At 48.4% G+C, this 15,560-nt stretch overlaps 4 protein-coding genes across 4 annotated transcripts; 2 read left to right on the forward strand and 2 right to left on the reverse strand.

Annotated features, from left to right (window-relative positions):
• Nucleotides 1–110: 110 nt before the first annotated feature.
• Nucleotides 111–2,727, forward strand: GGS25DRAFT_485573 (DEAD-domain-containing protein). The gene is made up of 3 exons (XM_049260555.1): nucleotides 111–416; nucleotides 468–1,622; nucleotides 1,686–2,727. The coding sequence occupies exons 1-3, from the start codon at nucleotides 168–170 to the stop codon at nucleotides 2,550–2,552; spliced, it is 2,271 nt and encodes a 756-aa protein (XP_049117623.1). The 5' UTR covers nucleotides 111–167; the 3' UTR covers nucleotides 2,553–2,727.
• Nucleotides 2,728–4,333: 1,606 nt separating this feature from the next.
• GGS25DRAFT_530734 (major facilitator superfamily domain-containing protein) lies at nucleotides 4,334–6,577 on the forward strand (the record flags this gene model as incomplete). Its single annotated transcript, XM_049265418.1, has 4 exons — nucleotides 4,334–4,355; nucleotides 4,479–5,393; nucleotides 5,554–6,008; nucleotides 6,062–6,577. 4 exons carry the CDS (start codon nucleotides 4,334–4,336, stop codon nucleotides 6,575–6,577), a joined length of 1,908 nt encoding a protein of 635 aa, XP_049117624.1.
• Nucleotides 6,578–8,596: 2,019 nt separating this feature from the next.
• GGS25DRAFT_520455 (glycoside hydrolase family 18 protein) lies at nucleotides 8,597–10,013 on the reverse strand (the record flags this gene model as incomplete). Its single annotated transcript, XM_049263882.1, has 3 exons — nucleotides 8,597–9,588; nucleotides 9,669–9,817; nucleotides 9,877–10,013. 3 exons carry the CDS (start codon nucleotides 10,011–10,013, stop codon nucleotides 8,597–8,599), a joined length of 1,278 nt encoding a protein of 425 aa, XP_049117625.1.
• Nucleotides 10,014–13,250: 3,237 nt separating this feature from the next.
• GGS25DRAFT_513864 (synaptic vesicle transporter) lies at nucleotides 13,251–15,076 on the reverse strand (the record flags this gene model as incomplete). The annotated part of the gene is made up of 3 exons (XM_049262925.1): nucleotides 13,251–14,229; nucleotides 14,311–14,744; nucleotides 14,807–15,076. 3 exons carry the CDS (start codon nucleotides 15,074–15,076, stop codon nucleotides 13,251–13,253), a joined length of 1,683 nt encoding a protein of 560 aa, XP_049117626.1.
• Nucleotides 15,077–15,560: the final 484 nt, after the last annotated feature.

Below are 15,560 nucleotides of genomic sequence, written 5' to 3' on the forward strand. Positions count from 1 at the left end.
GCTGAATTAAGATGTGGTCAATGCGCAAATTCTTTATCCACTAGTTAGACTGATAAGATAAGCAGATAAAAGATCCCCAATTCTTTTTTTAAAAAGTTCCAAAGTTGTAACTGAAATTCAAAGTTCAACAGCATTCTCGTCGCATTGCACCCGATCCCGAAAACGCCATGAACGGACAAAAGAAACGGAAGGCCGCGGGACAGGCTACGAACCCCCCGGCGAAGAAATCAAAAGCGCATCAGTCAGCCCTGAAAATGGCCAAGCAAGCAAAGTCGCGAAAGCCCATCAGTGCTAGTTCTTTACGATGGCGCGAAGCCACACTACCCGATATGTTTAACGATGCCGAAGGCTTTTTTGGTCTAGAGGAGGTGGATGATGTTGAGGTTATCCGCAACAGCGATAACACGATTGAATTTGTAAAGTCACTTGTCTTTGAGCATTTACTATACGATTCTAACGAGAAGTAGAGAACGACTGTGCCTGCACCAGAAGAGGAAGAAGAAGTGGAAGACGAGGGAAAAGACAGCCCGGTAGAAGATGAGTTCGAAGGATTCGACGATGAACCGCTGGCCCGCGATTCTACGGAAAATAAGCCACCTGGCCCATCTATCAAGGAGATCGTGGAAGACTTGGAGATAAACACGACCGATGCCGCGGATGTGAAGGATAAAAGCGAGAAACCTTCCAAGAAGCAAAAGAAAAAGAAGAATGCCAGTAAAATGGAAGATCCGGAGCTTGAGACGAATGTCTTTGGTGGATTAGACTACGCGGACGAGACGCAAAACGAAGTCGACCTTTCCGAGTGGGTGCCGATAGACCTATCACCCTGGATTCTCTCGTCATTAGCAAAGCTAGGTTTTGCTAAACCTACCCCTATACAAGCTGCCACCATACCGCATATCATGGCCGGTCACGATGTCATTGGAAAAGCTTCGACGGGGTCAGGAAAAACCCTGGCTTTTGGCATCCCAATTGTTCAAAAGTGGTTAGAATTATCGGAGAAGAATGAAGCCCCCAGTGGCGACTCCAAGGTCCCACTTGCTTTAGTTTTATCTCCAACAAGGGAACTTGCACACCAACTTACAGAGCACATCAAAAACTTCTGCGCTGGCTTACCAACTTCACCTTACGTGTGTTCTGTCACCGGTGGTTTATCCGTTCACAAGCAGCAGCGCCAACTGCTCAAAGCCGATATCGTCATCGGAACACCTGGTCGGTTGTGGGAAGTGTTGAGTGCCAGCTCCGACTTAATGAGCAGCTTCAAGGCGATCCAGTACCTCGTCGTGGACGAAGCTGACAGACTTTTGACGGAAGGCCACTTCAAAGAAGCTGCCGAAATTTTCAGTGCTTTAGATCGGGTGGAGGTGGAGGAAGATGAAGAGGATGCGGAACCTTCGCCAAGGCAGACCTTGGTGTTCTCAGCCACATTTCACAAAGGCTTACAACAAAAGCTCGCTGGCAAGGGTCGTCAGGATCTGATGAGCCAACAGGACTCCATGGAATATCTTCTCAAAAAGTTAAATTTCAGAGAAGAAAAGCCGAAATTCATCGACGTTAATCCGGTTTCGCAAATGGCAGAGGGTCTCAAGGAAGGCCTCGTAGAATGTGGAGCCATGGAGAAGGTGAGTTGTAATTCATGATTTTACTGTGACGCGGGACATTCGCACTGACTAACTTACCTAAAGGATCTCTATTTGTATGCCCTGTTACTCCTATATCCTAACGCACGGACATTAGTCTTCACCAATTCCATCAGCTCTGTCCGAAGACTGTCCCCGATGCTTCAAAATCTTAATCTTCCGACGCATCCGCTGCATTCTCAAATGGCTCAAAAGGCACGTCTACGTTCTGTTGAGAAATTCACCAGTGCGAAAGAGGGCCAATCATCGATATTAGTTGCGACTGATGTTGCCGCGCGTGGCTTAGATATCCCAGGGGTTGATTTAGTAGTACATTACCATGTCCCTCGTGCCGCAGATGTTTACGTGCATAGATCTGGACGTACCGCGCGCGCGCATCGAACAGGTTTAAGTATAATTCTCTGTGCCCCCGAAGAGGTTACGCCAACTAGGCGACTTATCGCAAAAGTGCATTCAATCAGCGATAAGGGAGCGACGAGGAAAAGCTTCTTCGTGCAGACGTTGGACATGGACCGAAAATTGGTCAATCGACTAAAGCCTCGCATCACGCTGGCTAAGAAGATTGCCGACGCTGGCCTCGCAAAAGAGAAAGGCAACAAAGATGATAGCTGGATGCGAAATGCAGCGGAAGAGCTCGGCGTCGAGTACGACAGCGACGAGATGGAGCAAGTTGGGAAGTGGGGAGGCCGGGGAAGTGGCCGGATGGAAAAGCAGAAAGAAGCGAGGGCCTTGACTAAGCACGATCTTGGGGCCATGCGCGCTGAACTCAGGGAGTTGCTCTCGAAGCGTGTCAACGCAGGTGTGAGCGAGAAGTATATCGCCACTGGCATGGTAGACATGGACGAGCTGTTGCGGGGCGCAAAAGGGGAGTTCCTAGGAAAGGTTGGAGGCTTGGATATTGAGACTTTGTAGTCTGGTATTCTCAGCCAAACGTACTGTTACTGTTAGTGTCCGAGTAATATCCCTAACTACATGTAGTACCTACCATATACCTACCTACCTACTCGTGACGCTCTTCCATGGATAGTTCGGATAGAGCCAACGCTGTGAAGCGCCCTTGCTTTTTTATAATAACCATATCATGATATATTATTGGGCTTTCTTCGAATATGACGCTGATATTATGTTCTTGCAGGTGCCTGAGGCACCATAGGCTCCACTAGGGCCATATAGCCATATATTGTCACTCCGCCAGAGTAGTCAGGAATAAACCAAGCTTTCTTCCTTCCATCTTCCTTCTTCTTGGTTGCAGTTGTACTGCAACATAATATGTTAACTTCCAAGGTTGTATATAGGAAAACTAACAAGGGCAGGGCTTATGGAACCCCTTGACTATTGTCTACAGTCATCATGAGACGTCATTGTCGGACGATATCTATATTCTAGAGTACATAAGCTTCATGTTGGCGTAGAAATCAACGTACCTGCTAGTAGGTACTGGGGAGATGGTAGCATGGGTGATGGTATGGGTTATGCTTACTTGGGAAGTATGACTTCAATGTACCCTGGGTATTTGGCTGACAAGAAGCTCGGGGCCCCAGAAAAGCTTATTGTAAACCCTATACGACTATAGTAGGAACTCTAAGCATTGCCCCTGATGTCATTTTGGAGCAAGAGAGAGTTTCCCCTTTCTGTTTACGATCTTTTAGGTCCCGAAGTGACGGGAGCCTCGTGCCTTCGACCTGCTCCGAATAGTGGTATTTTGTATACATTTACCCCTTTTCAAGAAGGAGCTCTCTTAGCTAACGGTAGAATTGTTCAAAAAGAATTCAGCACACCAAGTCGGGATTTCTTCCAGGGCCAGCTCAATGTTGAATAATATCCTCGTTGGACCTTGACAGAAGCCAACGCTTTTCAATGCTGTCAAGGTTTAAGTTGGTATGTACATTCTCACTACCGTGGTCCATCTCTACAGCTCGATGTCATGATAAACTCCGTCAGCAACTATCAATATCCCGAGAAGTAAAACTGGATACACATAGTGGGCTCAGTCTCGGGATCGTCAAGTGCGAACGTGCCTCCGATGGTGTTTTAGGTCTGCACTTTAAACCTCCCACATCTCTCTACGCTAGGGCAAGTGGCCACAAGAAATCAGCGTGAGGTCCTTCACTTACAGTTTAAGCCCTGCTCAGTTGAAGCATTCCCGTATCATCTAATACTAGTTGGTCCTAGACCAAACACCATCAACTGGCCTTAGAGCGAGGCAAGCCTGGGAATGTGTGAACTTAGTGTTAGCCACATGAGCTATACGACTTCTTACTGAACCCTTTCCCCTCACCTTTCTTGTTCCACATACGTCCAAGAGACGGGTAATCATGGTAGGAGCTGTAGTATAAATTACCCTCCGGAGCACCCCATTTTTTACCTTCTCGTAATTTCAAACTTATCTACCAAGGGACTTGCCCTCTTGAAAGGAAGGATTCCGCAGCCACATCCCACATTTCACATTCCATATCCCATATCCCATATCCCATTTCTTATTTCTTATTTCTTATTTCTCATTTCTCATTTTCCATTTCCCACATCCCATATCCCATATCCCATATCCCATATCCCATATCCCATACCTCAGAAGAACCAAAGCACAAGAGTGTGACGAAGACAAGAGATCATTACTTAGTAGTAATACTTTTACCATCTAAATAACAGAGGGATGGTAACATATTCATGTTCGACATCTATTACGACACACCATGTCTTCACCAATCCCCGTCAGTCCACCTCCTAGCCCTACCCTCATTTCTCTTCAAGACTTTACGCCGGGACAGGACTCCACGAGAGCACGAACTGCTGAGGGACCACGACAACCAGAGATCACCATCACGCCGGCGCTGGAAGATGACGTCAACGACATACCAACCTCACAGCAAACTACTCAGGGCAGCCAAAGTAATTCTCAGCACGTTCAGCTTCCTGGGGATGATCTCCGGTTCCCGATAAAACCATCAGACTGTGGCGATGCCTTGGGCTTCCGTTGGCCTTCGAGGCAGAAATGGCTATACCTCACTATCATATTCATAGTTCAAGTGTCTATGAATCTCAACACGACACTATATTCGAACGGCATCGAAGGAATATGCAGAGAATACGGTCTTAGCCCATACGTGGTACGCTGGGGAGGTGCCGCCTCATTTCTGATTTCATATGCATTTGGCTGTGAGCTGTGGGCTCCCTGGTCGGAGGAGTTTGGTCGTAAGCCTGTCCTTCAGACCTCCCTAGGTCTTGTGAATGGCTTCTGTCTGTTGGTTGCATTGGCTCCGAACTGGGCTACACATGTCGCCGGTCGTACTTTAGGCGGCCTATCCAGCGCGGGGGGCAGCGTAACACTCGCATGTATCTCTGATATGTTCGAACCGGATGACCCCAACTTTCAATTCGCTACTCTTTTCATCGTGTTGTCGTCAGTCGGTGGCTCCATAATTGGGCCCATCGCCGGTGGCTTCATAGAAACGTTCCTGCCCTGGAGATGGACTGTTTGGATTCAGCTCGTCGTTGGTGTTGTAGCACAACTACTACATCTCTTCATTGTGCCCGAGACGCGGACGACCATTATCATGGACAGGGTAGCCAAATCCTTTCGGAAGTCTGGCAAGAACCCTCACATCTTTGGGCCGAACGAAATCGCCAATAAGAAGCGTATCGACTGGGTCGAGTTCGTACACGTATGGAAACGACCCTTTGTTATGTTTGTTCAAGAGCCTATTGTTCTTGTCTTCTCTCTATTGTCTGGATTTTCCGATGGCCTCATCTTTAGTAAGTCTTCTGAAACATCATTTTGCCTTCCTGTCTCTACCTCCCTCTACCGCCCTGCCCATCCCTTGATTTAGCAGAGATGAATTGCCTACTCTCGTGGGCTCAAATAATGTACTAGTAGGCGATGACATGATCTTTACTAACTAAAAGCTCTTTATAGTGATGGTTCAGTCTTTTGGCTTCGTTTACTTTCAATGGGGATTTAATACCATTGAGCTTGGTCTCAGCTTCATCCCTATTGGCATTGGGTACATGATCGCATATTTTTCCTTCTTCCCGGTTATAAAGCGAAACGTAGCCTTACGTACTAAACACCCGGAAAGCGAATATGCTCAGTATGAATCCCGACTTTGGTGGTTATTATATACCGGCATATTTTTGCCGGTTGGCCTATTCGTATTCGCCTTCACAGCAGCTTACAACGAACCCCCCATTCACTGGATATGGAGCATGTTTGCTTCCTGCATGATCGGCATAGCCAACTTTGCTATTTATATGGCCACCATAGACTATGTCCTCAGAGCTTATGGCCCCTACGCTGCATCCGCTACAGGTGGCAATGGCTTTGCTCGAGATTTCTTTGCAGGCATCCTTACTCCTTACGCAATACCCTTGGTTAGTCCATATGAACGTCTAGTAGCACAATTCGCTAACTAACGCGTGTATAGTTTGAGCGATTGAATATCTTTATGGGATCATTTATGCTATGCTGCTTAGCTACTTGTCTTTACGGGAGTGTATTTATGGTACACTGGAAGGGACACAAGTTGCGGCGACTGTCGCCGTTCGCACAGACGCTCGCGCGTGCCGAGGAGGAACAAGCCACTGCTGCTAGCCCCGAAGGCGAAGGACCCGGAGACCACCACGGCAATGTAAACCGTATCGTCAACTTCCTCCCGCCTCAGAGTCTCTCCGGTAGCCGCTCCAACTCGCGCGCAGCTTCTGTCGTAGCCTCGCCCGTCACTTCCCGCCGCTCGAGTCAGCAAATCGAACGCCCACCGAACCCGCGCCAGACCTCCTATTCTAGTCAGGGGCCAAGCAATAGCCATCATATGCCTGTGGTCCCAGAAAATAGTACGTCAATGAATGAGTCGCGCAGCAGCTGTACCTGTAGCGGCCAGACCCTAGTACCGGCTTGCAGTCTCTGCAGTAATAAGAATGTCAGCCGATCTGACAGAGCGTGACCCTATACGACGTTAGGAGAGGTCGAGAATGCGTAAACAGCAGAATTCCCAAATGTAAAGTTCACGATAGTTGAGCAGGGTAATGCGTCCCCATCTAGAAACACACCCATAAGAAAACTCCCCTAGACAACCCACTCATCACTAAGTACCTACTCGGGTACCCCGCACAATTCCCAGGCATCTTTGATCCAACACAACGACGAGGGAATTCCCGTCTGAAGACAGTCCATCACATCGACACTGAAGGAAACCCACCTGTCAAGCCATCTGGACCTAAGGGGTCACGTATGGGACATTGTGTTACGATGCGATACGACTATATATCCACCAAGTTATTGCATCTACTACATACCTAGGTAAGTTTTCAATCGCGCGCGATGCGTGTTACTTCCCCCTTAAGCGAGATGGGCAGAGCTAATGAGATATAGCCAGCCTACTTGCCCACCAAGTGCCTACCTGGCTAAACCTCCCCGCGCTCATTGGAGTTAAACGGCTGTTCGGGGAGTGAGGCTATACTGGGGATGTTTTTATTTTCATTTCAAATCTGTTTTCTTTCTTTCTATTCACCCCTTTGCTTGACCTCACATATAAATGATACCCAGGCGCCTACATATGCGGCATAGCGGCCTTTTGGACTGGATACGAAATATTTTACTCATGTGTTGGATTATCAATTGGTGTGCGCTTTTGCTGTACGGTCTGTAGCTTAGCCCCTGAAAGCGCGCATGCATATCTGGAATATTATGTGTTTTTGAAAGGGCCTCTGCCATAGCGGGAAAGCGGGCATTTCTGTAATTATTCTCAAAGATAATTTATTCTTATTTTCAGAATAATTTTACGCATACTACGGTATGATTCCTTCCAAACAGAATGCTCTCTCCGGAATAAAATTATTGGGATGCACGTAGTTATTCCATCGAATTTACAATGATTCTAACGGATAGGGGCTCCCGCTATAGTACTTAGCTGGTTAGTACGATGTTTTGTTGCAGGTACCTGAGGCACTACCCCAGAGTAGTCGGGAATAAACCACGCTTTCTTCCTTCCTTCCATCTTCCTTCTTCTTAGTTGTAGTTGAGCTGCAGCATGTTTTAATCTACGGGTTTGGTACTTGAGGGTTGTGGGTTAGAGTCGAAGGCACCTAGCGAATGCAAATTTTGCATTTATTTAGGTATATATCATGTTCACATGGATTGTTTCTCATTTTTGACATGATGTTAGGCGGTGGGGCGACGAGAAGTGTAAGCAAGTGGGTGGTTATTCGTGGTTTGTGATGGAGTTGGCTCTCTGTTGCTTATTACTTCGCCTACTAGGTAAATAACTATTTAACGTGGGGTAAAAGGGGGGGGGGCACTAATAAGGTAAGGCTTGAGAATGAAGAGGGGGGTGGGTGCCTGTGAGATGCCTCTGTGCAGGTATATGAACCTAGCAAATTCCAGAACAAAACATATTAATACGGTCGTAAGAAAGATGGGAAAACTCATAAATTACCTAGGTTAGGTAGGTAGGTACCCTTGTGCGAAATCGTGCCCCCCCTTTTTTCTAGTTACCTACCTAGGCTCACAGGCGCCTACTGTACTAGGTGCCTAGGTTAGTAGATAGGTTTCAAGGACCACAAGAATAAAGTGCAGAAAGGATTATCTACCTAGGTAGTATAGATTCTTTGAGGATACCTATATTCTAATCTCATGACATCGGTACATCCTTAGGTAGGTAGGTATGGATTTATATATACCTAGGTATATATATATATATACTATGCGACAGCGCAAGTAGTTATGTATGTACAACTTGAAGCTAACCCCCAAACCGGCCCCCCCCATATGATATCTTAACTTGGGCACCCACCCAGCTACATAGGTATATACAAGAAAGTAATCATAATAATAAAACAAAAAACACAAACCAAGATATCATCATCATCATCATCATCATCGTCATCATCATTGTCGTCGTCGTCTCAAAGACGCCTGACCTAGTCCAGCCCCCCCGATTTCCCAATGGCCAGCCAAGCTATCATCACGCGAGGTTATTCTTGATGTTGAGATACTGGCTGTCGGGATAACTCAGCAGGTTCTGCTCGCCATCCAGGGCCGCCGCGCCGCCCTGCGCCTCGTACGCCGCGGCGATCAACGACCCGTCGCCGGTGCGGTCGCCCGACGCCTCCCAGAACATCGAGCCGCCGAGCCCTTTGCCCTGGAGGTACGTCACCTTGCGCTTGACCATGTCGACGTTGTCGTACGAGATGAGCTCCTTGGAGGAGGAGTCGTACGAGTACACGGCGCCGGAGACGTCGTCGTAGGTTTCCGTGGCGCCGGCGCGCGGGAGCACCTTGTAGTCCCAGACGCCGGCCTCCCAGCTGCCGGTGCCGATCCCGCTGTACGGCTTGCCGATGCCGTCGGTGGCTTCGAAGCTGCGCCCGTAGAGGGGCAGGCCGAGGACGATTTTGTTGGCGGGAACGCCGCCGTTGATGTACGCGGCGACGGCGGCGTCGGTCGAGAAGGGCGTCGCGACGGGGTTTTGAGCGTTGGGGTAGAGATTCGCTTGGTGACCTGACGTCGTGTCCCAGGAGCCGGCGTAGTCGTACGCCATCAGGTTGAAGCGGTCGAGCAGGGGCGCCATGTCGCTGAGGTGCAGCTTGTTGTAGTTGGCCGGGCCGGCGGGGACGGCGGCGGTCAGGAGGAAGTGGTACCCTGGCGCGCTTTGGGCGGCGTACGCGTCGAGCTCGGCGCGGACGGCTTTGAGGAGCGCGACGAAGTTGGTGGCCTGCGTGTCGTCGGCCGGGTACTCCCAGTCGATGTCGAGGCCGTCGAAGCCCCAGTCCTTCATCAGGGCCACGGCGGACTTGGCGAAGGTCGAGCGCGTGGCATCGCTGGCGGCGGCGGCGGGGAAGTTGGTTGATAAAGTCCAGCCGCCTATCGACAATGCGACCTTGAGTTGGCGGTTCGCTTGCTTGAGCTTGTATAGCTGCTTCACGCAGCCGTAGGCGTTGTTGCCTACGTCGTTCCAGGCTAGAGTTGGGTGGTTAGCGAGCTTCTTTGGTATTGAGTAGTGATATACCTAGGTAGGTAGGTATGTAGTAGTCACTTACAATCACCATCGTAGTGCTTCTCTAGATCCGCATAGGTGTCCGTAGAAACCACAGTTCCGTCTGATTGGACGTTTGCGAACGAGTATAGGACTAGGTTGATCTGTGAAGCGGGAAGCTGTGCTGGTTGAAAGTTTCTCCCGTAGATACCCCTATGATCATATTAGCTACACTGTTCATGATATATACCTAGCTTAGGAGATTATCTGACCAATTTGTGAAGTAGACCATATTCTGGAAGGTGCTGGCGGCACTCTCCTGCTCCTGAGCATTGGCCGGGACAGGGCTGGCAACCCCTAGCGAAGACTGAAGCAGCAAGGTGCTAGCAAAACGTTTGAGGGAGACCATGTTGACTGATTGTTTTGGAAAAAGTACGAGATCGGTCTAAGGAGTGAATATAAGGAGTGAATGAAGCGTAAAGCGTCTGTTATGGTGTGATCTGGAGTGGCTCTTCGTTGAATAAAAGTCGGGGTTCCGATGCATTTATATCGACGATCCCATAAGATATGTCCACTGCGGCACGCTACAACCACCGTTGGGTGATTCACATGTGGCACTGGGATGTGATGGTGGATGCATCAAGACATCCTATGGGGTGTGTGTGAAATCCGGAATAAAGGAATCACTACCCTGGAAAGCTCCCAACGTGCCTCAAAGAGGCTCTCAGATCCATGGCGGCAACGTTGCTACTATCTATAAACCAAAGACGTACTCCTGAGCGGGTACCCCTCGCTGTGCCCCTCGGGCGCGGCCACATTGTTGTAAGGTGGATGGATGGTGGTCATGAGTAGGTCGTTCAGGCTCATGAGAGCTTCATGGCACCGGCAGGGCATATTCGGAGATTGGAAGCCCTCGTGCTTTCTTCCTATTCCGTAGGCGGAAGGTGGACGTTGGAATGTATCTGATATGTTCAAACTTGACAGGTCCGGTAATGAAGGTTGCCTTCACTCAGGGGAAAGCTGTTGGATGCAGCCAATCAACGGCCAGAGAGCTCGACATGACAATACTACCTCTTCTCTTGGGAATAGATTGCAATCAAGGGTGACAGCTTATCACAGGGTGGTATGAGACCATCATCTTCAAAGTTCATACCCTACCATCATTTGACCACTTTAGATCTTGGGACGGTTGTCATACTTAATATCGATAAGTCATGATCTATCTTGCTTTGGAGTAATCCTGTTTGACTGCCCAGGTGGTTTAGTATAAACCTGGAAGGATCAAATGATACAGGGGGGCTAACGTACGCAAGGGCAATGTAGTGTATAAACTGAGACATACAGGAAGCCTTCAAGATTCACTTATATGGGATGGGGTATAACATCGTCCCGACTCCACTAGAATAAGGCCAAGTTAGAATTAGCTTTCCAAGACACACTCCCCACTCTGTTCCCTTACTGAGCAACTGCTAGGGTGGTACCGCACATGGAATCATCTTACATGGTGCCGAGGTCAGGTTCACCAAAGAATCTTTGGCTGACCAGTATTGGCCAAGCCAAGCGCATCCCACCCCTCCGCCGAACGTTGAGTTACATCGAGAGTATATCGGTCATACTTGCAACGTTACTGGATGCCAGAGGAGATGAGTTATCTTGCGAAGCGTCTAAGGTTAGCTATCTGTGATATCGTCGCCTTGAGAAATAGGGAAATATGATGTTGGGTTGTAGTATGTGCGTGGTCGCGGAAAAATAAAACCCCCCTCTCAAAAAGACCCAAGTCTTCAAAGATGTGGTTCGTGATTCGTACTTTGGGATTTGAGCCTGCATACCTAGGTGGGTATCCGGGCGAGGCGCGCGATGCTTGGTTCTGTATGCCCGTGCCCCTGATTTAGATCCTTCGTACGCCTTGTACCTACATACATTAACCCCAGACTTTCAACCTATTTTTACATTAAATGCCCGGGTTGGTATTTTCCCTGGGTAGGCCATTTTTCTCGTCTCTTTTGTTCTTTCCTTGCCCAACAACGTCATTGAAACCCCCAAAACCTATCTTTAGTGTTTTCTTTCTTACCAACGTTTGAGTACGAAGCGCGCGACTGAAGGTCTGGCAATATTTAGGGACGGGTGACTATTGTACATCAGGTTTTAAAGAAAGGATTGTAATAAAGCATTTAGGACTATCCATATGACTCTGCGCTTCTTCAAGTCAAGATAGTGAGTTGCTTGATTAAGGTAAAATAGACGCACCTGTAAGCCCCTTTTCATATGAAAGTGAGAACTTATCTGGGCAATATTACTTTCATGCTTACCTAGACATGGCTCGATCGAGTGCGAATATCTTCCTTCCTATGTATCTTACTGTGATTGGCTTAGCGCGTGGCTTGATGGTGATGGCCTTGGGAATTACGCCGATGCCTTTGCAAGTTAGGTAGGTACGGAACTAGCGAAAGCCGACTGGACTGTGCCACGATAAATCGTCCTGCGCTAATGTTTCGAATGTTTCTTCACCTATTGGGTAGGTGGGCTTTGTACTCTGATTCCTTCGACACGCCGTCGATGATACCTAGTTGGTACATAGATTAGGTACGAAGCCTACCCGGCTCCTAGGTAGATTAGCAGGCTGCGTAGGTGTACTAGGTAAACCACGAAAGATTCGTGGACTCTTAAGGCTCGAAGTTTGGTAGTATAGATCCGTGGCGTAGATCCTATAGACCCAGATCGTCCAATCACGAAAATATAACGAGTACTTTCGGCAAGTAAATGATAATCCTGTGAATAAACCTATAAAAATAAGGCTCCATCTTAGATGGTCGACAATTTGAAGAGACTGCCTGGCAGCTACTGGAAATGATACATAGGCCTGATTCCAGCTAAATGGCGTTTCGGTGTCGATGATTGGAAATGGGGGGAATTTCCGAATTTCAAAAGTGTGTAAAATGGTAGGTAAATAAGCGGGTATCGGATGATAAAGCGGATAGCCAGATGAATGAAATTTTAGTGCTAGATCTTGCGTTTACAAGGCTTGTAAAGTGTAACCCAGATCTGTAGGCACCTCCAGGGCTATCACATATGGTTCCTAGGGACTGAAAATCGCCCAGAATTAGTCCGAGTAGTTATGTCCTTTAAACGCCCCCAGGCTTCACGCTGTGCCCTACCTGCCTACTAGGTAGTATGTGGGTGGGGTGGGGGTGGGGGTGGGTACCTAGCAGGTACCACACCAATTAGTCTGTAAACCTTATTTTCTTGCAGGGACAAGCGACGTCTTTCCAATTTTAGTTGACCGACGTCAACAGTTCTAGTTGATCCTATGTACAATACCTACTACCTACCTACTTCCTACTTCCTACTTCCTACTTAAGCCCGTCACAAAAGCTACTGGCTTTAGCACGTGGCAAACCAAAGCAGCTTACAGTACCTCCCTACTAGATGCCTAGGTTATATGGTTAGAGACCCTATAACTATACTAATCTACGAGAACGAATCCTCCATCGAATATAGTAGTTCACAATGGCAAAGTGAGTACCAAGAATGGGCCTGGTGTCTTACATTCAGCTTTGACCTTTATTAGTTTCTCTTTTCGGTCAGATACCAAGAGCTTGACCTTGGTGATTTCTAATAGAGAATTTCAATTACCTGTATGTAGAGCTTAGCCTGTCGCGAAGCTCGACATACTGCGCAGCTTCGGGCCATACACCCAAAATATGTACGGTGCCGGAATACCAATGGCAATACTAATAAACCCAAGTAGACTATTGCCCCATCCATAATCCAACGCCTGGTACATATAGGGGGTAAAAAGAGGAAAGCCGAACCCTGCTAGGCTGCGGAGCACGACAGCAGCTGCGAGTCCGGACGCCGCGAAACGCGAATAGCTGTCAATGATGTATGACTGCATCGACTGGAGACAAGCGACTGAACCGGCTGAGAAAATTGCCACGCCTAAGTTAGGCATTATCCAATGTAGCCGTGTTTGCACACTCCAGCCGTACCAGAACAGGCCGATGGGGATGAGTACTGACCCGATGAACATCGGCGGAATGCGGAATTCGGGTTTGCCAATGTTATTATGCTTCTCCTTAAGGTGAATATAAATCCTGTCGTTGGCGTAGGCGCTCACTTGCCCGCCAATTACGTAGCCGACTCCAAGCGAAATGTAGTTCAGGCCACCGACACCAACACTTTCGTGGTAGATGTTCTCCCAAACAGATGGGAAGTTCGAAAGCAGAAGGTAGAAGAGTCCAAAGAGGTAGGCCATATACAGAGCGATCACCTGGATAATAGGTTGCGTTACTATCATTCGACAGGGTCTCAAAATTGTACCACCGATCATTGAGAGCAAGCTTGAGCTGCTATCGTGCTCAGTGTATAGCTCGTTGTTTCCTGTCTGTTTTCTTAGGCGGTCTCTCTTACGTTTCAGCAATGTTGCATGATGCGACTCCGGTAGGAAGAAGAACCCGCAGACTTCTATCAGAGCAGCAGCAGTACTTGTAGCCCAAAACACCCAACGCCACGTCGTTCCCTCGGCGATAAACCCTCCAGCAATTGGTCCAACCACGGGACCTAGAAGAGGCGCCAGGCTGTATATTCCGACCGCCCTTCCCCGTTGCTCTGGAGCCCAGCAATCGCTAAAATGAATTTAGGGTTAGGTAATGTACAAGAATAGGCATCTAAGGCATGTTGGTAAGAGGACAAACAAGTTAACGTACCTCAACACTCCGCCGCCAATGGCCAATGGCGCGCTCCCACCAATTCCACTAAGAAAGCGAAAGACGAGCATTTGGGTCTCGTTCCGCGCAAACCCACAGCCCAAGTTCCAAGCTAGGTAGAAGAAATTACTCCACATGATAACCCGGACCCTACCGAAGGTCTCTGACAGTGGCCCGAACAAAAGTGGCCCGATAGCATAGGCGAGGACGAATATTGACAGCGTAAGCTCGACCTCGACGGGGCTCTTGATATCAAACTCTCGGCTGACAGCTGTGAGCGCTGGCGCCACCATTGAAGACGAGACGGGCGAGATGAAGGTGAAGGCGGATATGAGTATTGTAATGGCCCATTTCTTCCTCTTCGGCCAGTTCTTCGGGCACTCCGGGTCATGAGCACCGGACCATGTCACCTTGATACATGGGAGAGGTGTTAGCTTAAAGGCTTCGGTCAAATTGCATCGCGTGAGTGAGTTCTCTCACTGTTAAGGGCACTTACCAAGTTAGAGTCTTCACCTCTGGCTTCTTCGATGACCACGGGGGCTAGCTTTTCGACATCGTGCACCAATTCAGATGAACTGGCATTGCTGGCGCCCTGCTCAAGTGATAAGAACTCTGTTGATGAGTTGTTTACGTTGTGCGGCTCTATTTGAGATGCCAAGGTCCTTGAGGAGTCCGCGGAGCGTAGAGGGTGCTGCGCATATGGCCGTGTCATGATGTCTTCTAGACGGATCCATCCATCGCCTCCCTGCCCTGACGGAGAAGTCATGGCCAAATAAGGTATCTGGTAATTATTTTGGTGTAGAGTATTCCTTTTCACGAAAATCAGGTATTCGGAACGATGACTATCTATGCCTCTCAGCTTCGACGGGTAGATACCTGCTCTGCTGTGAGGCAGGTTCTAAGTGACAATAGGGATGCCTACGGCATGAGCTTGATGAACGAATAATGGATACGTCAGGCATTCTTTTAAATGTTTATAGCGCGTCTGGGTTATGAATTATCTCCTTTCAACTTCTGGGGCGTTATGAAAAGCAAGTAAAGTATGAGGCGGTCCTGTTGCCCCTATTATTCTACCTAGCCTACTTGAATGTCTCACTCATATCTGAAGGGAGAGCTTTCTAAGGATTTACATTTCTCTTCGCATATTCAATCCCAAATCATCCCCTTATTAAGCCACCTCAGAATATCGACTCACCTCACCTCCCTCTCTGCTGAATTGGGCACGTTTGTTTCAACCACCGAAACTGCTA

Source organism: Hypoxylon fragiforme (genome assembly GCF_022984875.1).
Source record: "Hypoxylon fragiforme strain CBS 206.31 chromosome Unknown GGS25scaffold_4, whole genome shotgun sequence".
NCBI lineage: Eukaryota > Fungi > Ascomycota > Sordariomycetes > Xylariales > Hypoxylaceae > Hypoxylon > Hypoxylon fragiforme.

Bases quoted from the DNA above. Each gene is read 5' to 3' on its own strand.
- GGS25DRAFT_485573 (XM_049260555.1), top strand. From the start codon at position 168: ATGAACGGACAAAAGAAACGGAAGGCCGCGGGACAGGCTACGAACCCC. The intron at 417-467 runs GTAAAGTCACTT...AACGAGAAGTAG, and splicing joins GCGATAACACGATTGAATTT to AGAACGACTGTGCCTGCACC. The intron at 1,623-1,685 runs GTGAGTTGTAAT...ACTTACCTAAAG, and splicing joins AATGTGGAGCCATGGAGAAG to GATCTCTATTTGTATGCCCT.